Source organism: Passer domesticus, chromosome 5 (assembly GCF_036417665.1).
Source record: "Passer domesticus isolate bPasDom1 chromosome 5, bPasDom1.hap1, whole genome shotgun sequence".
NCBI classification, from domain to species: domain Eukaryota; kingdom Metazoa; phylum Chordata; class Aves; order Passeriformes; family Passeridae; genus Passer; species Passer domesticus.
In genome coordinates, this window is record NC_087478.1 from 20,449,815 (window position 1) to 20,476,882 (window position 27,068).

At 40.3% G+C, this 27,068-nt stretch overlaps 1 protein-coding gene across 3 annotated transcripts in view; it reads left to right on the top strand.

The window, feature by feature from the left end:
- Positions 1–6,330: 6,330 nt before the first annotated feature.
- WASL (WASP like actin nucleation promoting factor) overlaps positions 6,331–27,068 on the top strand; it is a 55,597-nt gene continuing 34,859 nt past the window's right edge. For all 3 annotated transcript variants that reach the window (XR_010363540.1, XM_064422238.1, XM_064422237.1), the window contains exon 1: positions 6,331–6,803. Coding sequence is in view for 2 of the 3 variants with exons in the window: in XM_064422238.1 (XP_064278308.1) it covers positions 6,690–6,803 (114 nt within the window). In the remaining variant the exon portion in view is untranslated. The remainder of the gene's footprint in view (positions 6,804–27,068) is intronic.

The following is a 27,068-nucleotide window of genomic DNA, read 5'->3' on the forward strand; positions in this document are numbered from 1 at the left end:
GAAAGCTAACCCAACAAAACAGGTCAGTGTTAAATGTTATGCTGTTGCAGCAAACACTACAAAACCAAATCTACATTTCAAAATGGTAGGTCTAAAGCTGTCATTTGTATACACACACACACACACATATATATATATATATACACACATACACAAATATATATATCTATGAATAAAAAAGTTACACATCTTCCAAAATTTATTTGTCACAAAGTATAGAAACTGAACTAAATTTCACTACTTCAGTCTGTAGCACACAGAATCAGTATTTATTAATGGCTGGTTAGTTTTATGAGGGGGACTGCTGTGGATGTTCTCCCAGTTTAACAGTTTCTCCCCAGATCAGCCACTGGGTTCCTAGATGTGCTTAAAAGGCAGCTGGGCACCAAAACTATCCAGGGCTTCAGGTAATGCTATGCTACACATATACCAGCATTTTAGTTATAAAAATTCAGGTAGGTATGTTCTTATTGGACAACTACTCCTTCAGGTAGAGTTGGTGAGCATGAGCAAAGTAGATATCCACATAAAGCAGTGACATAATTTGTATATGCCATTCTAACATACCATAGGATGAGTCCTTAATTGAAAGTAATGATAGAGTAGCCAGGAATGTACCAATTAAAATAACTTGTCTGTCAGTGCTAAATTCCAGATATTCCTAAGGTCTCAAGGAAATTTAACTGCCTTTACTTATTAGAATGCAATCAAAAACAAATAATTACTTTTAGACTTAATTCTCTCAGAGATGAAGCAACTACAGATTTTCTTACTGATGGTTCATATGCACTAAGCAACATAATTGTTTTGAAAAAAAAATTAAATTTATACTTTTCATCCATCTTCTCAAGCCAGTTTGAAGCATGATCAATTTTGGTTTGTTTATATATATTAAAACTCCTACAGCATACATTAAGCTTTTAGATTTTTAAAGCATATTCTCTTTTGCCTAAAAAAAATATAATTCACTGTACCAGTTGCTCTAGTTGGCCTGCAGCTTACGTAAGTGACCTCACCAAACACAAAAATCAGGCTGATCAAGATATGCATGATCTCAATCTTGCTTTATGAGGTGGAGCCATACACCTGCAAGAACAATGATGCATAAAGACTGCTCTGTGTTTTCCCCCTCCCTCCCAAATATTTGCATCAACTGGCAAAACCTACACAGAAGCAAAACAATTAAAGAAGTACCAAAGACAGTACAATGCAACAGAGAAGCCCCAGGTCTGGACCCAAATCTGCCCTTTGACAGGGTCTCAGCCTGGAGAGCAGCAGCAGCAGAGCAGGACTGCCAGGTCATGGCCAGCCCTGACGCACCAGAGGCATACAGTAAGGATCTGCTCAGCACAACCTCAGTGAAGAACAAAGGTGTAGTTCATGCCAAACCATTAAGGTTATTATGTGTCAGATAGAGAATGAAAGAAAAAGAAAATTAAAATAAAAAGGAAAAAAATAAAAAGTATGTAAAAGCTATTAAGTCATCCATCAAAAGGATCAAAAAAGTAATTGTTGCTGAGTTGCATTACATATTTCCCAGTTGCTCACTGACCTGTTGGGAGTAAACTATTGACCTCAAGGCAGATTTTAGAGGGCAAGTGTGTACTTTGTTTTTAGCACTAACAGTAAAAAGGGTGCATTTTGAATGCACTTGCCTGTGCTTCCCTCCTCTCAGTAATGATGAGGCTTCCTGGTCAGAACCATGCTGATCGGGGTGGGAGGTCAGTCACGCTGCAAATAAGAACTGACGTTTCAAAGCCAGAGCAAGATTTTTGTTGTTAAGGAAATGTGCTCTAACAACAGATTTGCAGATCACAGTAAGGAACAAACATGTTTCTCTTTTGCTTTTTTTAACTGGTGAAGTTCTTGAGCTCCATGGTGGCTGACTAATGGCTGAAGGGGGATGTTATTACATTGAATTAAAAAATTGTCAGGAAACTTACAGGAAGGAATAAATATTTCCTGTAACACCTGCAAATAAAACATGATTAACTTATTTACTCCACTCATGGTTATTGTTGAGTGTAAAATTCAAGAAGTCATATCTTTGCTGAGCTATAAACCAAGCAAAGAGAATAAAAAGAGTGTTTCAAAAAACCCTGTGCCATACAATTTTGAAGATGAGCTCTAATGCAAGACTAGATGCTACCTGGGCTGGGGAAAGAAAAATGTTTTCCTCTAATTTGCAGAGCACCTACAGAACTGTTGCACAGATGCTGCAGGCAATGATTAATAAACAAGAGGAGAGAGAGGACACCTCAAATTCCAGTATGTTTTTGGTCCATCTTCCCCACAGTATTGAAAAGGAGAGCAATACAGTCTGATGCTTCAGCCCACAAAGGAATTGCTGAGGAGCTCTTGAAAAGAGCTAGATATCCCCATAACTGGAAAGTACAATTCTATATCCAAAGCAAAATCAATCTTATTCCTAGTTGAGTAAACTGGAAGAGCACAAATTTCTTTTCTTCAAGTAAGTAGTCTGATGTCAAAAATGAGGGCTAGAAAAGATACAAACAAATGATATATACAATGGGCACTACAGGAAGAGAAAAGTTCTAGCTGGCATCTAAGACAGGATTCGTGCAAGAAATGAAAGAACTTATTGTACCACAGCACTGGTTCTCAGGCTGCAGCCTGCTCACTCTTGCGGCAAGGACACTCTGCTGCACAGCCTGCCCACCCAGGGGGAGGCTGCTTCCTACTGACACACTTCCACATCCACATGGAATCAGCAGAGGCTTTACTGACCAATTAAATTAAAACCTAACCGTCATCTCTGGCAACTTTTGTTGCTAAAACATGTCGTTCTGTTATTGAAACCTACAGCATACAAATTCAATATAGAGCAAATAAAACACCATAGGTTTGATCCTATGACTATTCCTCACCTGAAACAGATAATGCAAAATTTCTGAGAAAGGAAATACAGTGACTGAATCCAAAATGAACCCTAACTTAATAGATGACTCAGTTACCTCTGAGGGGTACCTCTCAGGGCTGCAACTCCTCAACTTCAAAGGCTCAGAACACAGAGAGCAGAAGGGAATGAGGCTATTATCAGTAAAATAACCAACATGTTATTTGACATCAATTCAGTAACAGCACAAACCCAATCCTCTTCAACGGGGTGTCTGTTGAGAAAAACATGACTTACTCAAAAAAGAGAACTTGTGTCTTCACAGCTGCAAACCCACTTCCAATCACAAAGACAGTTCCTCATTTCCAGTTACCACAAGTGGTTTTGCAGTGAGCAGACTGGTGTTTTCTACAGGCCCAGCCAAAAAGGGCATTGAGGGAAAGGCAGCTTGCTTCACTTCTGTTCATTCCCAGGCTGCCCTGTTGATATACCCTCCTGCATGGTCACAGGAATCATATGTTCTCACTCCTGATCCCCCCAGCCCTGCTCCTGCGGTCGCTGCAGTGAGGTTTGCACTTGTCCCAGACCACTCCACTTGTCACTGCAAATGACATGAAATGGAAGAGATGGTAGCGTTTTTTTTCCCCATGGAAAAGTATATTCCCTGTTACCCTTGCTTGTTCTTTGATGTAATCAGCTCTCTCTTCATTTTATGGAAAACCAGGAAACCAAACCATGACAAGATCAAGACTTGGGAAATGCAGTGATGCTACCAACAAAATAATAAATCCTTGGATAACTTCTTTTTTTACTTATATACTTCGATCATTAATAAAATCTTTAAGTTATTATTCATAGCACCAGAAAAATTAAGTTTAGGTAGCAAGTTTTCCTCACATGCTTACTCCATCTTTAATTGCAGAATGTTACTTCTGAAATTGTGAATACTCAAACTGTAAAACTCAAAGTATGAACTATTACTGTAGAGGTTCACTTTTAAAGACAAAATTCAATTTTCTGTCAAAGGTAACTCTGATAAGGATAATAAAATCTATTTATTAAATAAGTATTTATAATATACATATTTAATCTATATTATAAATATAGATTTATATTTAATCAAGATGCTTATTTATAAGGATACACATCATGCAATTTCCAATGTATTTCAGTACCTTGGTGCTATGAGTTGGTATCCTGAAATGAAAAATATGGAAAAAGAGCAGCTTCCTAAGAAGCTCATAGGCATCAGCAATGGGTAACACAATTTGAACCCTAAGGAGTGCAATGAGAAATTCAGAGGACAGCCTCCAATAAACAGCAATTGCCCTAAATCAGCAAAAGCACTCCTACATCTTCAAAACACACAGAGGTAACTCTACTTGGTGGCTTTCCTTGAGAGAACTTTTGGCAAATTGTATGCTTTATGCAGAAACAGCAGGTTTTTGCTGAAATTACTGCAAACATATATATCAAAGGCAAAAATCTATTTTTCAGTGGATCCCATGGATGTATTGACAGACATTGGTATTTTCCCTTCCCTTCAGGACTTGCTGCTTAACCATGATATGAAAACAGAAATAGCTTTTGAATAATTAATGAAACACAGGGACTGAAAATAGACCTCTTTCCTTCCCTTTCCTGCCTCCCCTTATTAAAAAAGCAAACAAAATCCTAACAATAGAGCCTGAAGGTTAAAAGGCCCTTAAGAATATCTACCAGCCAGCTGGTCTGAAAAGAACAGTGTGAAGCAAAATTCATCACCTGTAACACCCAGGCAGTATGGCAAGATCTACACAGGAGCAAACATCAAAAGTTTTTAGATAGAAAAAAAAATACCAAAGAATACAGGTGATAGAAGATTAGGACAATAACAGCATATACCCAATGAAGGTGTACTGTATTTGTAATTTATACCACCAGCAAGGGAGGCACGTAAATTTCCCCAAAATGGCTTCACCTAGACAATAACTGTTTTGTTTATGAAATAAAAAACCCCAAAGAAACAAACCTTAAAAAAAATAAAACCCATAAAAAATCCCACAAAATACTATCTTGTAAAGTGCTTCCAAGTGTTTTATCTTTTTACATACATTTGCAATGAAAGAAATGCTGCCAATACTTTATAGCTTAAGCATTTCCCACTAAAATACACACATACTTACACAGCGTGTACTTTACACAAAGTATGTAAAACTGAAGAACCTAGGATTGCTGAGTACTTTAGAAGCACTTGGTTCCTACTGGTTTTCCTTTACAGTAAGATTCAAGTCACTTCCAAAAGACCTGCATATTGAGGAGTCCTGTATATGCATGCATTTCAAACTATTTTTATGGTGTAAAATCAGGATTTTCTTCCATATTCTCCCTTCTTTTGGGCATAATTACAAGCTCTTAAGTACAGGAAAAAGGGCCTGTAAGTGGAGCAGGAGGGGCTGCCACCGTGTCCCCACCTGATCTTTTGGAACGTACAAAGTCAGTACAGCATCATGTAAAGACTTGTGTTCCCAGGCTTTTCTCCTGTCTTTCCTGGTTTGTTTCCTCTTGTACTTCTTCAGCTCTTCTCTAAAATGTAATTACAATGGGGGACCTTCCCCTTTCACCTAGCACCTTCCACACAGACAATCAGAAGATGAGACACACTCTTCACCCAAAACCACAGAAAACTAGCAAGTTGCTCACTTTGACATCTGTTTTTCACCTTTGCACGTGAGAAACGTGAGCATTTCTTTTGTGCAGCTGAAAGCTGAGTATAAGCAGCAGTGCTTTGGGTCTTTGGGTTTTGAAATGTCTTCAGCCTTCATCGCAGCTGGTTACGGCTGTCACATGGAGAGAAGCAGGAGGAAATCTGGCTGACAAAGGCTGCTGAGTGTGTACGTGATTTCTCCTCAGCAGCTGGCCCCTGGAGAGCGCGGAACACCTACTATTCACCCCAGACTGCGGCAGGCAGCGTTTGCCCGGGGCTGGCTGACACCCCCGCCCGGCCTCCCCGCCGGCTGGGCTTCCTTTCTGCCACAAAACGGGACAAGACTTTTGGGTTACAAACTGCACCGGGTTCCAGGGACAGCCGAAGGGCTCCCAGCACCCGCTGGTTCCCGCAGCCCCGCGGGCGGCCCGGATACCCCTCGCTCAGGGGACGCCGTCGGGGCCCTTCGCGCTCCGGGCGATTCCCCCGCGGGCCCCGGCACTGCCCCTCACGGCGCCCCGGCGGTTCCCACGGCTCCGGGACGGCGGCCGCGTGCCTACGGCGGCGACCGCTCCTCCTCCATCATCTTCTTGTCTTTCTTTCTTCTTCTTCTTCTTCTTCTTCTTCTTGGTGCTCTGACGCCCCTCTCCTCCCGCTCTCGCCCCCGCCGGCCGCCCAAGCCCGGCCCCGCCCGGCCCGGCAGGTACCGAGGGGGCGGGCGCGGAAGGCGACGCCCTCCCCTCCCCCCGCACGGCGCATGGTCGCGGCGGCCGCGCGCTCGCCGGGCTCCCCCTTGGCTGCCGCGCGCCGTGGTCTCGCCCGCCCCCGCTGCCATGTTGGATCGCGCGGCCGCCGGGGCCGGGCCGGAGTTGGAAGTTTAGGGGCGGGAGCGATCGGGATCGGCCCCGGCGCGGAGCGGCTCCGGCGCGGCGGCACCGCTGCCCGGCACCCCCTTGCCCGACCGCCCCCCTCCCCGGCACCCTCCCCGCCGCCCCTCTACTCCTCCCTCCTTCCCCGGCCCCGCGAAGAGGCTCCGCGATGCGGCTGCTGTGAGGCCCCGGCGGCGGCGGCGGAGGAAGGGGAGGAAGGGGCCGCGGGCGCCATCGGTCGCAGGGCGGCGAGAGCAGCGCCGGGCCGGCCCCGGCCATGAGCGGCGCCCCGCAGCAGCAGCCCCCGCGGCGGGTCACTAACGTGGGCTCGCTGCTGCTCACCCCGCAGGAGAACGAGAGCCTTTTCGGCTTCCTCGGCAAGAAATGCGTGGTAAGTGCCGACCGAGGGGGCGAGGGCGCTGGGGCACCCCCAGCCGCCCCACCAGGGCGCGGCGGGTCGGGCCCCGGGGCGGGCGGGGGCGTGTGAGGACAGCCCGGCCGGGCGCTGGGAAGTTGAGGCTGCGGAAGTTTCATCCCGCTCCGCTGCCCCGTCCCGGGCCGGGAGGGGGGCGGCCCTCGCAGGCCTCGCTGCCCGCCCGGCTCGCCCGCAGCGGCAGCGGCCCCTCGGCCGGCCCGCTCCGGCGGGGCTGCCGGCCCTGAGCGCCGGGCCCGGCCTCGCTCCCTTCGAGAGCGCCTGGGCACCGCTGTGGGCGCCGTCCTTCCGCGCCCGCTGGCCATCCAGCTCCATATGGAGCTCCCGGGGCCGGGAGCCTCCGCTGCCCTGCAGCCCACCCGTGCGCTGCCGGGGAAGCCGGCCGCAAAGGAGCAGCCCCGGGGCTCCGGGGGCGTGAAAGTTCCATTGCTCGACCGGGCTGGGACGGACCCCAGGTGCACCAGCGGCACAACAAAGCAGTGTTGGACGAAGTTGTAGGAAGGCTCGTATCAGTGCTAGGCCTGCCTTGGGTTTAGTCTGTACTTTTCTTAGTGTAAACAACAAGTTCGTGTACTTAAATACTGCATATTTTTCTATTTCTATATCAGTAAGTTCGGTTTCAGAATACCTTCTTGCATGTAATGTAAAACTGTACTAAAACTACTTATCTGTATTAAAGAACTATTTGAAAGCTTCAAAAAAGAACTGCTTTCACTGGAAAAGAAGCTGCTTTTAAAAAAACATATTTTCCAAAACATTGTGCGTTGTGTTCCGTACCTAAAATACAGCTAGACACTTGCTGTAAAGCTATGGAGGGTGTTTGATGAACTTAAAACTGTGACTTAAAGCAGGATATCCGTGTAGTGATATTGATTCCACATAACTTTCTGGACTTTGAAATGGTATTGTTGATCAATCTGAGTGCTGCAAGGAAAACATAAGATGCAGCAACGGAACAGGAAGTAGAGAATATTTACATTGGGGTGGGTTAGAAAAGATGCTGTCACACTAGCTAAGCTGTGTGTCAAAAAGTATGACCCTACAGTGTATGTTTTACATGTAGTATAGAATTGTAGAAATGCCTCAGTTAATTTCAGGCAACGTTTCATATCTTCAGCTTCTTTGCCAAGAAAGAAAAAAACCAGTATCAACTTTTCCCTAAATATGAAAAAATAGTGCATGAATGTGTGTGTAAATTGATTTTTAGTTTGTTTTTCTATAACAGCTTTTTTCTTGTCAGGTAAATGCACTTTTAATTTCTGTTATACTCAGCTGTAAGACTCACCTAGTTAAACTCCCAAATTTTCTGCATAAGTAATACGTTGAAAGCAGATAGAGGTAAATATCTTCACAGGATCTGGGTGTGATGGGATTGACGGCTTGCTTGAAGTTACACATTCTTCTGATTTACACAGAATATTGGATGACTTTCCAGTTGAGGTTCTTAAAATTGTGGTCTGTTGTTTCCTCTTTTCCCCAGCCCTTTGTGCTCTAGAAGTTAATCGTAGGCTTATTTTAGTACATTTGAGGTTCTCTGCACAATCCTGAGGGCTTGAGCATTGAAGATCTAGAGGTATTTAACCAGGCTTTTTTGGCTTACTGTGTGGCATGAGCCAGAAATTCAGAAACAAGTGAACAGATTGAATATTCTGCCCCTTGGAGGGCACTGTCTTAAGCAGAGAAGTGGAATGGGTGCCTGGAGATGGTAACAGCCTCAGCTGTCCAACTTGAAACCACAGTATCTGTTGGAGCCCCATAGGACTCTTGGTACTCTTGACCTTCTAGGTTGACTCAACGTGCTGTGCTGATAAGTGCCTTTTTGCTATAATGTTCATGGGATTTGGTCTCATAATATCCATGTTGGAATTATTCATTAGAGAAATTTCGGACTGTAAGTGCTGCTTTTTAAGAAAGGAAAATTTTATGAATTCTGTAGGATGCTAAATGCTTGCTCTTGCAATCACCTGAAAAATCTGGGCTGTCTTGCTGCTGCAGGTGATGTTTCTGTCACTCTAGGACATGTCACTCTGGCTATTGGATGTGATATATATCAGCCACATTGACATAATTTTAGGTTTTCTTTGACTAGACCTCATGTTTAGATCACTACTGCAATGTACACCAAAGTTGAGACATTAAACTATGCTCCTAAGATACTCTTTGTAGTAATAATTTATAGAGTTCTTAATGGATGCCACAGTGCTGCTATCAGTCCTGAAGGGCTTAGTTAATAAAGCACGTTGTGCTCTGAATCTGATTTATTTCAGTCTTTCCTTTGTTTCTGACTGGTAGCAAGGCAGCTATTTTGAAATAACATTGAGGATTCAACTATCTGACTTTTGTTCTATGGAAAAGCAAAGGAATATGTCAAGTAGTATAACTTTGTTTGAGTACTCACAGTCTGTGAACTTGGAAATGGACATAGTTCCAATGGCATCTTAAGTAATGATCCCTGATAGAAAAATTTCCTGTGAGTGGGAGAAATGGTGAAGAGTTGTCACTTTCTGTGTTGCTGAGGTTGATACCATTCTGCAGACTTGATACTTTGAGAAAATCACTAGGAGGCAAGTGTACATACAGAGGGTAATTGATTTTTTTTCTCTACTCTTTTTTTTTTTTCCCCTCCACTTGCTGAGCTGTAAAATGTTTATCTGAATCTACAAGCAATTAAAATACCTTTGCCCATGACAGATCAGGCTTTCAAAACCAAGCCACTGGCTAATAGTTAAAGCTGTATCTCTAGTTAATTTGGCTGAAATATGAATCCAGATGTAGAACTATTTACAGAATATATCCAGCATAAAGCCCTTTAGGACTTCCATTGTTTAGGCATGTAACTAATTTTCATTCAGGTTTGTGACCTTTGTTATCTAGGTCAGGTGTAAAATTTGCTATGTGTAAAAAGTTTTCAATACCTTTCTAATAATAATGTGGAAATAAAATTTTATGTACACTTATACTAGGTGGAGCCATGAGATTAGTTTTGTGCATATTAATGATTTTTGTGGTTATGCCCAGCTTAAAAGTTTTTTTACATAAGTTCTGGTTAGTTATTAATCATTACTTTAAATTTGCATGATTAATATTGGTCAGAGATGTCAGTAATGAAAAACTAGTTTATTCTGTAGAAATAATTTTTGTGAAAGGAACCATGAGAAGTATGTACTTGGTAGCATTAGAAGTAGGTAGAATTGAGAATGGATATTTTATGCTGCTTAGAAGTGCAGCTCAACACTTGAATAAGGTGTAATGAATGAGGCTGGGAATTTGTTGTTCTGTGTAAGACCTTGCCATGGTTGATATGGTAAACAGGAACTGGTGGAGGATGCAGAAAGAGGAGTGACACAGCAGTAAGCTAAGAAAACTGTTTTGGCTGCTTTTAAAAGTGCATGTGACCAGAATAAGTTTGTATATCAGAGCCAAAGAACAAATTGCAGTAATAGTTGAGATAACACAAAATAAAAACTTGAATGGCAGTTATAGCTCTTAATTGATAAGAATTAAATGTTTTATCAGGAAGGGACTTGTAAGATTACTTGTGCTTACGAAAACAGTATGAACTAGGACTTGAAGGTAGACTCCAGGTCTCAGTAGTGGACAACTTCACATGTCTGATAAGTGTTGGGACTCCTCAGTTTGAATTTAGGCTGTAGTCTGTACATCCAAGAAAGGTTGACATTGCAGTTTAAAAAAGACTTATCCCCTGTACAAGTAGGGAGAACTGAGTCATTAATTCAGTGGTGATTCTCATCTTTGCATTTGTTTTTAAATGAGATGTGGAGGGAAAAGATAAAGTGTAAAGGATGGGGTCTTGTGGAACAGGAGAGTATTGAGAATTACACCTGGATTTCTTTGAGATTTGCCCTGTTCCACAAAAGACATGTGGCATCTTTAGACACCTCACTAGTATCCACTAGAGTGAGTTCTCTGAACAACTAATCAGTGGTAATCCTCCATTGTAGAGAGAGTGACAGTGGGGTTTTGATAGTTCTTTTGAACCAAACCTGTGCCTACAAAACTGATTTTCACAGTAATGGATCATATCAGACTCTGTAGAGCAAGTGATACAACCACTGTCCTTAGCACAGTGTGTTTCTCGTGCTCACAGCTTGCTATTAATGTCTTTACAGCATAGTTCACTGCCTTAACTTACTTACCCATGGATGACAAACATTTTGAGACTGCTTGGGAACAGTCTAGAAGGCACTGCATCTCATAGCTGTATGTATTTGAGACAAAGCATCAATTCACAAAGTGTGGGATATGGCTAAGGGGAAAAAGGCAGAAATTTAGGTGTTAAAATCTCATAATTGTCAATAAACCTCACTGTCAGTTATCTAAATCTCTTATTCAACTGACTTTAAGATAGAAACTCAGCCAACAGAAGTTTTTCTCTTCAGTGACTGTAGTGGTTATATCTCCTGGCTGTTCTTGTACCTCATGTGGTAGACAAATTGTGTCTTGATATGGGGACTGAGTCCTGCTACAAGTTTCAGTCACTGTGTGTCTGTTGTGAAGCAGTGTGTATTGCTGAATGAAGGGTGATCTACTGGGACAGACCTGCAACCTGTACCTCACTCTGTTAAGGCTTCAGCATTAAGCTCTTCTGAGCATCTTTGTAGATACATTTTATCTGTTTTGGAGGCAGTTAAGTGCTGAAAGTGTCTCAGCATCTCTGTGGTTAATCAGATGGTCAAGTGTGCCACTCATGCTCCTGATAAGTGCTCTGGAATCCTATGGTATACATACACAACAGGATGAAAACAATTTGTAGTCACAAGCTGTTGTGTTGTAACTTACTGTTTTTTCACAGCCAAGAATCATATTAAAGAATTTAGAAGAGGGCAGAGTTTTAATTTAGGATTCAGATGAACAGTCAATTTTTGACTGCAAATTTTTCACCAAGATGTTCAGGTAGCCCTTGCTTAGGAGAACACCCAAGGAAGAGGTAGGTTCTTGTTAGAAGATAAGGACTGAGTTTGCTATTTCATGCAAATTTTTAAATGTAAAGACTACTTCGTTCTTCCTTTAATGGAAAATTGATGTGATTTCTTGGCATTATCTGCTTGTAAATATTGTTTTGAAATTTTTGTCACTAGAATGTTTTTCTCTCTGCTTATTTCTTTTGGGGTTTTGAAAGATGTAGTGCTAACCAAATTTTTTGCAAGTGAAGAGTGTAAGATCTATCTTATAAGAACCATGCAGTTTCAGGCTAAAAACATGAAAATGGGGAATGCTCTAATTTTAGATCCTGAATATCTTTTTTTGAAAGAGTTCTGGTACTGCTGCCTGAAAAAAACTCACCTGTCTTTTCTTTAGAACTTCCTATGACCCTTACTACTCTACTTTGTGCCAGCATTAAGAACTTGTCTACTGCTTTCATTGATAGTGGCTGCAGGTACCAGCAGTGGCAGCAATTGCCACTGGCAGCTTCTAGCTTAGTGCTGGAATGGATGGAGTGAAGCATTGAAGATATTTGTATGTGATAAGTGAGTACCTCCTAGGAACTTTGTACTAGTTCATTAACCAGCGTGAAAAAAAGCCCTTTCCTGTCACTGATTTTTTATAGGCAGAACTGTCTGTACCTGAGGTTTGTGAAGCTCTACATGCTCAGTTTGCTGAGAAAGTTTGCTGTTGACTTGGAGCTGTGTGGTAAGATTTATAGTGTCCTCTCCTCCAGTGAGTGTGTTTCATAGGCTTGTCTCTTGAGGAATCTTTGTAGTACAGAAATAAAACTTAGTATACAGGAGACTTCTGGTTTCATTACCTAATACCTGGATAATAAAATACAGGAAGTAATGAAAATGTGTCACAGGCACTTAGACAGAGTTGCTTATTGGTAGGTTAGGGTACAGTTTCTTGAAGAAAGGCTGACATTGTGTTACTTAGCACAGAGGGATTTTTTTATTGGCTAGTTTGTTTTCCTTGTAACAGTAAATCTTGCAGAGTGGATTTAGTAGAACTAGAAGTGTGTCTTCAGGGGTGGTTTTAAATGGTCCACTCTACTGGGACGTGGCTCAGGTGCTATACAAGATAGTTTAGTTTCTCAGGGTATTTGCTTGGGTACACTGCCACAGTGTCTTTTGTGGCTTCCAGACATGTTGTTGGTACCTGGATATCCTATAAAATGGGAACAGTAGGTTTGACCTTCAGGTCAATTGTAGTTAAATTTGAAGATCCTGAAGTCTACTGTGATCGTCACATGACAGGAGCAGTGTTCTCAAAGGTCCAAATAGAAGAAGAAAAGATGCAGTTCAAACAATCATAGGGACACTTTCTTAGAAAGCTGCTCACTTGCTTAATCCTTAAAATTTAGTAGTGTTTTCTCAGACACTTCTAAGTTAAAGGTAGACAGTTTTGCTGACACCTCTTTGTGCAGTAAGTGACACTTTAGGTATCTCAAATTAGAATGTCTGTGTTAAGAATATATGATTCTGGAATAAGTTCATTAAATGAATTACTCAATTCCTGTAGACATAATGTTCTGTGGAGATGATCATTGCTGGCAAGGAAACTGTTGCTGGCTGCAGAGCTCCACAACACATTTGCAGATTGCTTCTCACTTCAGGCACTTGCTTTCATACATGCATCTTCACCTTGGTGGGGCTGTTTTCCCTCTGCTGTTTATTTAGCTGTCCTTAAAATCCTCACTCTTAAGGCAGCATTTTCTTTTTAGGTTTTCTGAGACACAGTGTTAATACATTTTTCAGTTCTCCAGTGTGTCTAGTTTAAAGCTGAAAGATTACGCTAAGGTTGTGTTTCCGTTTCTGTAAGGCAGTTTCACACATCATTTTCCCCTGCAAAACATCTTGTAATTCAGAATTTCCCTGCATTCATCTCCTTTACCTTCAATGCAAATTTGTTATTTTGCCTTTTTCTCCACTTGTTCATTAGCCACTGTGCAGCATCAGGGTGGTTTATTTAGTGAGCACAGATATGCTCCCATATAAGCACATTTTGTATGTGAAGGTATTGTGCCTGCAATTTGAGAAACACCAACCTAGCTAAAGATAGTGTGATTTTTGCCTTTTTGAACAGCTTAGAAAACTGTTTTTCATTATTTGAACTCTTGATTATGCAAATGTACCTCTTTCTTCTGGGATTGCAAATACTTTTAAAAAACACGTTTACTTCAGGTATTATTGATGATAATGGCTTTCCCAAAAGTTAGCCAGCACTTGCTGAGATTAAGTAACAAGCCCTAGTACTTGCTGTCTAGGCTGAAGAACAAGAATATTTGGAAGTGGGAATTTGGCAGTAAATTTTAAATGTTTTCTCCCCTCTCAAGGTCACAGCCAACTTACCTGTGTGTGGTTTGTGGATAAGAAATTAGTATTAATTTGTTGTATTAATATTTTTCTGTGTTGGGGATAAAGAAAAGTGACAAATTTTTTTACAACCTTCCTAGTACATTTTGTAACAGAAGCAGTAATTTATTGACTTGAAAAGAATTTTCTATTTTAGGAATCAATTTAACCACTATTTCTTTTGTAAGCCCCATCCTGCTGATGCACCTTGAAGTCCTGCATGATGACCTCTGCCCTCCAAATCTTGTGTCTCTGCTTTCATCATGTTCTCCTTGCACTCCTAATACATGCTTTTTTATGTTTTCAGTAAGTTTTTCTGTCCTGTCCCAGTAACAGGGTTTTCTCCTTTTCTGTTTTTCTCTTGAACCTCAAGTGCTTCCAGAATTTTCCTTTCTCCCTTCAGCTCCTGCATCCATAATCTGTGCAAAGATCTGCAGGTAGGATTGCCTCTCTTCCTCACCGTGTTCTCCCCTCCACTCCCTTATTGCCCTCCTCAGTTCCTCAGCTCCTTTGTTCTTAAGGATGAACAAGGAAGGATCTGATTTGTGTCTGGTCAGGTGTGTAGTCCTACCCATACGCAGTGCTGGGATAGACATGGCAGGTATTGTAGCTCAGGAGAGCACTGGACAAGGAAAGTCATGAGGAGAGGAGGCAATGTCCATGCCAGGCAGCTTTTGCTGCTGCAAACGTGGAGTGCACTGGAGCCTGAGACCTGGCCATTACATATTTCTCACCTGTATTTGTCTTCACTGGCCAAAGTCTTTGTTAATGTTGTTATAGGGAAGAGAACTTTCAGTGGATATGAGAAGGGTACACAGAAACAGGTATGATATTCCTCAGGCTTCTTGTACTGTTCCACCCTTCACTGCTGCTTTTCCAGGCAGGACTGGACTCTCCAGTTTGTAAGCTGCTATAGTAAGAAACTGTATACTGGAAGATACAGCTTCAGCAACTCTACAGGCTCAGATTTTAAACCACAGAATTGCTTAGTCTTGCTTTGACTGAACTGTAAGTTATTTCCTGCTCCTCTAACCATGTGACAGCTCTCTCTGAGCACAGCTAAGATGTGGTCATTCTTTCTAAGTAGACATTTTTTCCCTTTACTCCCCCTCAGTTAGCCAAAGTAAACAGAAACATCACTTGGCTTATGACACTAAATATACACAAAGGCATCCAAATAAGCTCCTCTCTCTAAAACTGCTCTTGATTTTTGTGGTTAACTGAAAAGAGGAAGAAAACTATGAACATCCTGTAGTGGTGTGTGTTCTGTGCGATACCACAGGCAAAAGCTTCCCCTTGCATTTGCAGAGAAGGAAGCAGTAGTTTCTAACAAATTAAATGCAGGGCTATTTTTTCCTTTATTTGCTTTAGGTTTTAGTTTAGAGTGTCTCAGGTGTGAAATTAATTTTATAACTGGATATGCATTTATTAGCATTTATATTTTTATCAACCTGATAATTAAGTTTTTAAAAATTCAAGGTTTGGGCTTAATTTTGTTTGCTATTATGTGAGCCAATATCTTTTAGCCATACAACAGTGTTGTAATTTTGACCTTTCTTAAATAATGTTGGCCTCTTTGTGTTACGCTGTACAGTTAGCACTGTGGTCAGTTTGTGCAGCTGGAACTTTAAAACCTTTTATAGCTTTAAATTTCAAGTGTGATTGTGACAGAAAGTGCTGGTTGCATGTGGTGTCTAGAACTCAGTGATTCAATACACCATTTCTTTATTTTAAAAAACAGTTTTGTCTTTGAAAGATTTGTCCATATATTCAGGTGCCAGTATTTCTATACCTGAGAGACTTATAATACAGCTGTTGCCTCTGCTCGGGTCATGACCTTCCTTGCCTTAATTCAAGCATCTAGATGCAAAATACCTATAGTTGTGTTAAAAGTTACAAAACTGTTATAGTTTTTTTTTGATAGGATGCATGGAGATGGATTTGGTGCTAAATGTTTTGCTGGGATATGTAGATCTCACTCCATGTCATGGTTTTTAACTTCATCTTTTTATGTAATTTAGAAGGTCTTGCTTTGAATGCTTCAGTTCATCATTGAGGCTTTTCCTTAACAGCCTCTTTGAACACCTCTGGTCTTCTCTGCCTGTAAATGACAGAAAAATATCCTGTTTCTCTGTCCTCTTTTCATATTGCTTATGGAAATTTGTTTATCAAAAAAGTTTCATACTGCTGCTCCTGTGTTAACTGTGTTAACAAGGAGTCCATCTTTCACACTGACCATACCTTTATGTTGCTGATAACATTTAAGCTTGGTGGCAGAAGGATGCATCTTGTCTTTTTTCTCACTTGTGGTCTGTCAGCCAGCTGTGCTAACAAACCTGAGTGGGGCAGTAGCATGAACTCGGGCACTGTTCCGTGACCGTCCATGCTGTTGAGTTTGTTGGCACACTTCCTGGCACAGTTTTGAGTGCCACCCTAGTAGTTGCTCAGATTAGTATGAGTGTGGTTTTGAGATTAGAATGGTGTAAACAGTTCCTGGTACATCATATGGGGTAGGGCCATCCTTACCCGGTTTGTGTTGTGTTGGGAAGACAGTTTGTTCCTCTATTCATTCTTCACCATTTCCCATCATATCCAGAAAGTGGTCCAGTAACTCATATCTGTACAACCAGGGAAATCTGCAAGGAGACAAAAGCAGTTCTGGGCATGGGGAGATGTGAACTGTGTTCTAGCATTGTCAGTAGCATGTAGGTCACAGAATAAGTGTCAGCTCTGCTGCTGTGCACATTACTGTCTGCTTTGACATTAAGTTCAAGTCAAACCTGTTTTTCCTGCCAGCAGCAAAATTCAATATTTTCTTTCTGCTCCTAGAAATTGCTTTTGGAAACCAGAGAAAATGTAGGTGCTTAGAAATTTACAGCAGATGAAAGTGTGCCTGTGCACGTAATCACCTGCTGCAGTGGACAAATTATCAAGTCTATTTGATACTGATACTGTGAACATAGGCTCATAAGGTTTCTGATCTCTGATTCCAGCAGGGAAAAAAAGATTTTGCCTACTGGTAAGGAGATGCAGCTGACTTGTAGCTGTGCTTCTACAGAGTGCATGAGGTACAGCAAGGATGACCTTAAAGGATGCTGCATTTCTTTTGTTTCACTTCTTGTTTGTAGAGCAATGGCCTAAGAAAATTTATCCCTTCTGAGGGTTTCTTTTCTGATGAGTAGTTTGTAAGTAATTTTAGAAAAGTTCTGTGCATTTTCAGAGCCTCCAAAGTTATGCTTCGTTCTCTTAGAATCTTAACTGCGTTTTGGAGTGTTGTAGCAGTTTCCCATCAGCTCAGATGCAGTAATTTGTTTCCTGATTGACTTCCAGAGACCATTCTAGGGTGTCAAATAGTGTAATTAGTGATAGTTTAATCATCACATACTCTGTCTGTGCTGGTATCTCACCTTAGTCGTTGGTTCTGTCTGGGGTATAAAGGTATGAGCTCAGGAAACTTTTCAGTTTGTTCTGTCTTCCATGTCCACAAAATCTGCTAGATAGTGTTTGCATGCCTCAGTTCTGTAAATTCTCCTCTCAAGGTTCTATTTTATCATTTTTTCCTCTTGGTTAGTCCCTCTCTCCCTTCAGGCCGTATTTTTTCCCAATGTCACTTTTATAATCAGCACTGGCAGGAACTGGTCCCCTGGTGAGGCTTGGTGCTGTGCAAGCAGTTTTGTCCTATAACAGGTAGCATTTGGTTCAGAGCAGATGAGTGTTTTTAGGCTTTATTTCAGGATGGTGACTTGCATGTCAATTCTGGCTGCAGTAATTATTTTAGCAATGAGATGATGCAGTACCAATATCCATTTGACTGGAAATAAGGACATTTGACTTCTCCAAGGACACCACATACAAAAAAATATCACTATGATGCAAGTCTGAACTAGCAACACGTGTTACATAGTTGGCTTAGTCCAGATAAACAAATCAGCCTTGAATACGGATGTCTGCCATGCATCATCAAGGCTTTTTTTCAATTCGGGTGCTCTGGGCACTTTAAGCACAGTGTGGTGCCTGCTTTGTGAGTAACCTAGTCCTGGAATGGGCTGACTGACATGTTACTTCTTGGAGTCTGGAATTCTGCAGAGGACTGTTGCATGTGTTGCAGAACCGAAGCTTCTGTGTAGGGATTGGCAGATTTAGAGGTGTTAGTTCCACATAATCTAGTAAAAAAACTCTCAAGCTGCGTATAATATTGCACCTAGTGGATGGCAATGGCATTCTGAAGGATGCACTTTTGAGTAACAGATGTTCAATGGGATACTTCCATTGCTGAAGCTGACTAGCTTTCAATGTGTTCTGTAAATCTGCTCTGTGTGCCCAGGAATGGATACTAGACTATCAGGAAATCAAGATTTTTTTTGTTTACCCCAAACCCCTCATCCCCCTGCAAGGCTTTCTCAAGATCCTGCTTGTTACTGGCACTCTCCATTACCATCTTCCTATAGGAAGTGTTTGTACCACAGTCTTAAAGCTTCTGGCCATTTATCTCCTAGGTCTTTTGAGGACCCAGTTATACAGACTTAAATCTGATACATATCAACCATACAATCAACCACACCGAACTTCTAGCAATGTGTTGCTATTATGTAGGTCTCACACCTGTAATAATTTCTTTCAGGAGACTGGGAGAGGTATCCTATTTCTATACTCATGTAAAGTCTCCTGAGGAGGGTGTAATTTTCCTTGAATTCTGTCTTAGTGAGGTAACCAGCTTGTTTTTTGTCTAAACTGTATACTCATGGGAGTAGTATTATCTTTCATACACTCAACATCAAGAGTTTTCTGTTTCTGTATTAACAGATTGAGGCTGTTCAGGTGCTCAGAGCAACTGAAGTAGTTAGTTGATCACAAAGGAAGGGAATATCCACACAGAAACTGGAAATCCAAAGTCTGCTTTGACAAGGGGTGCCTTCTTTCAGTCATTGGGATTTAAGGTGCATCATTGCCCTTACAGAGGAATATCTTCTTTCCAAAATTGTTACACATCTGAAAAAAATAATCATTATGTTACAAATAACTTTTATCTGTTCAATGATTGTAACTAGCATAACATTTATTATGTAGATTTTTATGTTAGTATAGTGCAGCAATTTACCTGCTGGTTTTATACTGTCATAAAAGCACTGTAATTTATTGCATGAGTGGAGGTTTTCAGAATAGTGACAAACACTTGACCTGACAAGAAAGCAGTTGCCAGTTCTCCCAAGCAGCAGGAACCAGTAATGTTGAGCACATTAGCCTCTTTCAGCTCCACGACAGTCTTGGAGACTTGCAGAAAAGTAGTTCAGAAACAGGCATGCAATGCTTCAAATCTGATGCTTGATTAGGGTAATAATACTGATTAATTGGACTTCAGTGCAATACAGATTGGTAGTTGTCAGTGTTACTGTGATCACAGGCAAAGCTATCTTAAGATCTTTTTAAGTTAATATTTTGCCTCAACTTGCTGTATTTTATTAATTCAGACAATACTCACTAAAAAGCTCAAAGGTCAGTTTCAGACCAGATGTTTCTTTTAGCTGTTCTTTAAAACAAATGTTTTCTGTCCTAAGAGTTGTTAAAATATCTTTACTCTGTCCATGTTAATTATATTGGTGTGACTTTGTGGATTCTCAAATCTTATATTGGTCTAATAAATATTGATTTACTGTATTGTAAGCTTTGTTTCTCACATGTGTCTAGTACTACTAGTACTGTTGTAAATAGAGTAAAATAATTTTTATATTACTTGTAAATTCAGGTGGGTACACGTAACTTCTCGTGTAGCATATGTGTTACTGCTGTTGAACAATGTTCACAAGTTACAAACAGGAGCACAGCAGTTACGGGGAGCTAACCATCTTCAAATGAAGATGAGGATGATTTTGTTCTGATCATCCAGACATTAATATTTAAGAATTAAGATTGAGAACAGTATCACGGTATCTTTTCCTCCCTTTTGCTATGTGAACTTGTACTACCAGCTCTGCACTGAAAGAGAAAATAAATATTGCATGATGTTTTAATTTTTTTCTTAAACTGGAAACTGATGACTGGATATGGACACTGAAGTGTTAAGTGCAGTGGAAAAATAACATCCTGCTGCCCTCTTTCTACAACATTTTACTTTTATAAATACACACTTTTTCATTAACTTTAAATAGTAGAATCTTTACAGTTTTCACTCTTCTAGGTATGTTCAGTAAAGCAGGCATCTTCATTATGAGAAATATTCTGGCAACATAAGGAGTTACAGAAGAATTTTGGCTTCGGGGAAGGAGTTTTCCTATTCAGCATCCATCTGCATTTATTTTCAGATAGTGGGTAGTAAGTTCGGAAAGGAAATCGTCAACTCCAATTTTAATATCTGAATTTCAAAATAATTCTTAATCTGAACTTTTTATTAAGTCCTAGCTTGGCAGAGCTCAGTTGTATTTCTTTTTTTCACCCTGTAAATTGGATATTGCAAACTCAGCAATTCCTTCCCCAAGGCTGGGTGTTTTTCCCCTTCGATAAAACACACTAGATTACCTTTGTACTACACATTTAGACAGTCAAGGGGGAGAGTGTAACAAAAACACAAATTATTTTTTGGTGCGGGCTTTTCTTTTGTAGTAGAAATTGAAGGTTTATAATAGCTGACCTGAGAGTTTAAACACAAATCTTGAGCTGCAGAGGCTGTGCTACAGTGGTGTTTTCAGCTCCTTGGGGAGTTTAGGGGACCAAGTACCAATGCCAAAAGCTAAAGTAAGCTCTCCCTAGCATTTTTCAGTGTAGCCTGAATCCTTTGTAAATGAACCTAGATATATGGGGATGATGAGATTGCCCTTATTGAAGGGCTGTGTTAGAACATAGTCTAGAGTGCCTTGTTTTCAAAACTGCTTTTTTTTGGGTGCATTGTCTTACATTTTTTTCAATGCCTCCATACTGAGACCTCATGGATTATTATTGCTCAGGGTTTTTCATGGAATAGAACACTGAGATGTTCCAGGTACCTGGGAAGTTTGAGTCATATGCATTGTACTCTTTAATCTTCCATCATAAGAATCACAAGTTAAGTATACTGTGTAAAAAAGTGTGATGATGACTTACAGAAGCATTAGTAATTTTGTTGCAAAGAATTTGCAGCCATGGTTGGTCTAGAATAGAAATAGGTGATTTAAATTGTAAGCCTGAGATCTGTGTACGTTCGGCCATCTAAGACCACCATTCTGTGACACTGCTTCCAAATGAAAGTTTCTTTACAGACTAGTGAATTTAAGTGGCTTTTGGCCTCCACAGCACGTTGGTAAATGTAGTGCTGGTACCTGCAAAGAAGGAGCTCCTTTGGGCCGTGATAATTGAAGCTGTTAGCTGTAAACTATCACTAGACTAAGGGGCATCCCCTGCCCCGGTGAAAGAATATCTCCATTTCCTTACCTGAAACAGCTGTGGAAATTAACCTGTCTTAACTTTTGCTATTAGCAGAGACAATCATGTTGACACATATCCTACACCCTCCAAAAATAATTTCTGTCTGTGACAGCATAATATTTCTTCATCAGTAGTTCTCAAAGCACTTTACAGTGATAGAGGTCAGTGTCTCCCTTACGTGGTACAGATGAGGAAGCTGAGGCACAGGGCACAAACAAACACTAGCATTCAACTTATTACCAGAATGAAATGAAAACCAGGAGTCTCCTGGGTATTCAGCTGGGCTCTAATGTTTTATCCTGCAGTAAACTTGGAATATAGCAAGGGATTATAGAACTAACCCATCTTCATGCCTTTCTTTTCACTTTTTAAGACTTGTCACCAGGACTAACTATTCATAGCAAATTCATTTGCTGGTATATATATATATATTTTTAAAGTCTTACATGCAGTAATGTTTTCTTGTATGTGACTTGAATTGCTGTAACTATTCTGTTTAAGTGTGAACTTCTCAAGGAGGAATTAATACATGTTGAATTAATACATGTTGAATTGTGGCACAGGGAAAGTGTGAGGGGGGGTTGCATCTCTAAGTACCTTTATGTAAGTGGATTGAGTCTGCTTTACAGGACAGGGCACAAGTTGTATACACAATTGCGAGACCAGTTGCTGGCTATTATTATAAAAGAGGTTTTACTTTTAATAGCCTTTTCTCATATTTCTTAATATTTTGAAGGGAGTTCTTTGTTTTATGTTGGCATGTAATTAATGCACTCTTTTATAAAAGAGTTCTTTTAAAACTATTGAAGCTGCTTTATTTCAATCTTCCCTAAGAATCTAAAGTCAAAATTCCATGTTCTTTTCTGTCTTCAGGTGTAAAGATCATAAGTGAAGTTCACCTAAATATCATGTCTGCAAAGCAAATAGTTGGTTTTTTTTAATCTGTTTTTTAAATCTGGGCCTGGGAGTACCAAGTGGATGCTGAATATTATTTTCAACGGCTCATTAATGAGTGTTCCAGAGCTGAGATAATTAATGAATTCCTGAGGTTTATGCTTTGCATCCTTTCCTTACTCAATTTACTGTTGTTCTGCAGATTTTTACTTCCAAACTTCATGATACCTATATCGCTGAGTGGATTATAAGGAACTGCATGGATCTAACTTTAAAAAAATGGGCCTGAATTCTGATATTTTTTCTCAAAGCACTCTCATATCTTCAAAGTGGTTATGAGGATTTCCTTATAAGCATCTGCATTTAATATGCAACTATTATGTAGCATCTACAAAAGAGTTTCTGTGCAGAGAATGGAATGGTTGAAGGCTGAAAGAAGAGGACCTTAGTGCATGAAGGCAGTGAGTTGCTGTGGAAGAGAAGGGGATGTTGAGGGTAAGAGGCTGGGTTTTCTTATAGCTGCATAGGCAGTGAAATAGGACAAAACAGAGGAGAGCTCAAATTTTATCCTGTGTGTTGCATGAAACTTGTGATTCTTGACTTGAATCTGCAATTTCTGTGTATGACCATGAAACATAGTTTTGTGAACTGGTTAATCTATGTGTCTGTACAATCTCTTACATGGTTCATCCTAGTCTTGGGAGTCTTGATAAATTTAAAATGGATCAAAATTGAAAGGTAGACTTCAGCATTTCATCTGAAAATTCCCTGAGCTTTGGCAAGAACAGTCTTACATTCTTTGAATCTGAGTGTTTCTTAGGAGGCTGGAGAGGGAGTGGAACTGCAAGACAAAATGTCATCTTTAGTGAGAATTTCTGTTCCATGGCAGTAGACAGTGAGAAATTTATGGAAAGCCTGTATGCAGCACATTATCTATTTCTGAAAGTAACTATATAAACAGCTTCAACTCCAGAGCACAGGTAACTGTTTTGCTGTGTGCTGTTTTGTGGCCAGCCAGGGTTTCAGCAGCATTAAGCAGAGAGGTGCAGCTCAGTGAGTGATGCTGTGCAGGTAAACAGGAAGTGACGCTGTTCAGTTTGCTCATCAGTGGAAACCACAGCTTGTGTATGTCAGCTGGTAAATGATCTGCTAGACTCAGATAGCTGGGAGTATTATAATCTGCAGCATGCTTGTGGTTATGGTTATGTCATATCTCAGGAAGGCTGAAATCTTCCATGTGCTGTCCTGAATGGAGGGTGTAGGATTTAAAAATATCTTCATGCTGTATCTGGTAAAAGAATGTCTCTCTTGATCATGTGCTGTTTGATTAGGTTTTATATGCTGTGCTGTTTGCCCACACCTTAATTGTTGGTTTTCTGTGATCCACCGTTGAGCAATGTTTTGAAAAGGAGTTGGCCAGCTCTAACTGAACTGGGGGGTTGTGGGAGGTACTGGAAAGGCAAATGAAGACACTGATTAAAATGTGAGCTGTCTGTAACTGGCTGACTGAGGATTTGGATTGAAGGATCTCTTTACTGGACAACAGCAGAGTTAAATTCAGACAAGCACTTTTATGGCTTACATTTGTCAAACAGCAGTTCCTTGTTTCATCCCTGTTTTGTTCTAACATCACTTAGTGATCACTGGTACCTTCTTCACATCAATAAAATATCTTCAGTGACAATATTGCAGCTGACTTGTCTGATTGTCAGGGCACAGGCAAGACAGGGAATCTGTTATTACATGTTAAATTTTTGGTCTCTTAATTCCGTAAATGTTTCCACATAACATTATGCGTTATGTGGAGTTGTCTTCTCATGTTTCAGAAGTGATAGGAAATACCTGGTTTTGTTATTTCTGAAAAAATTTCTTTCTTCCTTCTGCCTTCAAATAAGAAAAAGCATCTCTTAACATGGTAGCTTTATTTCAAATAGTCTAACTTTTTGTATAGTTGGAAAAAAATTACTATTTTCTTGGCGTCTGTATATGTGGCATTTTTTAATCAGTGGGTAATCATGGGAAATTAATTAAATGAAAAGCGAGCTTTAAGCTGAAAATTAAACACTTGGTAATTGTAGCAAATGATTTCACAAGCTGTAGAACTGGTGAGGCCTCAGTGTTTTCAGCTGAGTAATTTCTCGATTTGCACAAAATAAAGTTTTACTCATGTGGCTGGATATTTACAAAAGGCTTTCTTTTGTCAGTTCTGTCAAATAATGCTAAGTCTTGTTTTAGTGTTCCTGTCTTTGGAGCAATCATTTGGTCTTTGGAAAACAATGTCCTGTAAAGGGCATAAAAATTACAAGATTGTTTCTAGCTGCTTAACTTAATAAAAGTTGCCAGCAAACTTCTGAAGTTCTGTATGTGTTCTTTCTATGGGAAACTAGTTTAAAATCATGTCGGTAACATCTGAAGCTAGCTTTTTTGCAATACACAATTATCTTTAAAGAAGAGATTCTTAAGAATTTGCTAAATATATCTTCAGATACTGTAATAGCTTTAAAAATTGAAGTAATCGCAGTTTGTCCAAATTAAAAATAAAGTAGTAGTCAAATCCCCACTGGCTGAATGCTGTCGCATTTAGACTTAGTTGTGAAGATTCTGGAGGCAACCTGGTGCGAAAACAAATTATAAACCAGTCTGTGAGTTGCAAAATCTGACTGACGAAAATCTATTTTTGTAGTAAAAATATTGTGGAGTCCTTGAAGAGTATTTTAAGCACGTGTGTGTGTGTCCATGCTATCAAGACAGCATCATCACACTTCCTATACAAGATGCAGTAACCATCATAGCCTGATACACTGTTTTTATAGGGGGAAAGCCTAAAAAGACAGTTAGATGGGTCTGTTGTGCTTATTCTGTCATCTGGGGCCCTAATCCTTGCAGTCCTTCAGATAAAGGTGTCACCAGTAAGCAAGAGTAGTCTGCCTTCAGCACCATCAGTCCGTTCTCTCTCCAATTTCTTCCCATCTCAGTCCTTTCCCATCTGTAACTGAAAAGTAATTAAAAGTTGACACTTGTGAATACTTCCCGATACTTTTAAAATTTGGTTGTGATGTTAATTTGTGTTCATATTTCTCACTGTTAGGCCTGAATTGCACCTATACCATCATACTAGACACCCATGCTTAAGGAAATTGGCTTACCTACTCTTCAGGGCCTATAAATATTGCAGGATTCTGAACCTAATTAAACTCTTCTAGGTTTCTGTGAAAGTGCTAGGAAGTCTTTTTGTCTACTCTAGCAAATGCCTCTGCTACTTGAAATGTTGTAGTTGTTAGGGAAGCATACTTGCATGTTTTTTATGTGGCTTAATTACTTAGGGGTCATTTCAATAGTGGCAGGCTTAGTTTATCTGTTTAAAATTACTATTCGTAGAGGTTGCAGTGCATGCCTTCTGTAGGAGTGCATGGTGGAGAGAATGTTCCCCCTGGAAGTGGGTTATCAGCTCTTCCTAGCAGGAAAGGAACATACTGTTCCCACATGACAGGAGACTCCTCAATGCCAAGAAAAAAAGCTACATTTTTTTTCTTGAAACAGGTCCACTGTGCAGAAGGAAAATTAAACTGCCAGAAAGAGCAAATAGAGCTTGCTTGTGTAGGGCACCAAAATATTCCCTTGAGAAAGGGATGGAAGTTCTGGTGCCTTGTCCCTACAGCAGGTTTTATGTTTCTGTATTGAATGATGAGATAAAATGCATAGCTGTATTGAGCACTACAAAAATATTTTTGGAAGTTCTGTGTATTTATGACACCGAAGATAAGGCAATTGCAAAACAACATTATCACCATTTAATTACAATTGCATTTGCATTGAATTACATGAAGTAATTTAAGTACCAACATTTAAAAGTGTAATTGCTAAAACCTAAGCTTTTTTTAGAAGAACACCTAAGATTTTAAATACTGTCTCTGCTTGATTAGTCAGTGCTATATTTTGGTTGTTTTTTTCCTTCAGAATATTTGTCATCTGCAGAAAAAAATGTCAGCCACTGAATTCTGTCTAATTGCAGATTTTTCTGTGAATGAAGGTCAATTTTGTTTAGAGCCTGCCTCACTTCTGCTTCTTGTTTGTCTCATTCACAAGTCTTAATGATATTGTTTCTGTATGTTCTTTCCTGACTCAGCTAATGCTAGGCTATTAGAGATTGCTTTGGTACTGAAGCTTCCTGCTGTTCTTGTGGTCAAGATTAAAGTTAGGCCTTACTAAGCATTTCTAACGTGAAATGGTACTTGATAGCATGCCTGTGTTCCTGAACCCTGCTCTCTGAGGAAAACTATTACAGCTGTCGTAGTGTCAGAGAAAGCAACAGCTCTTCATTCTTGAACAGTCACCCTAGAAGCAAACTGCAGGTTGTCTTGCTGGTCTTGTATCAAAGAAGAAATGTGTTACCCAGGAGCACCCAGCATCATCTGTCAGGCTGCAACATGTTGGCTTAGCTATAATGAAGAGTTCCATCATGCATGTCTTGAAAATACCTGCCCTAGATATCTTCTCACCTAGTATTCTTCTCAGCTAGTAATACTAGCTGAGAAGTGGTATTGATTAGGATGTTTCCAGATGCATGCTTTATGGAAAAGAAAAGAGAAATACTGATTTATATTCTTAGAGGGTTTGGATTGCACAC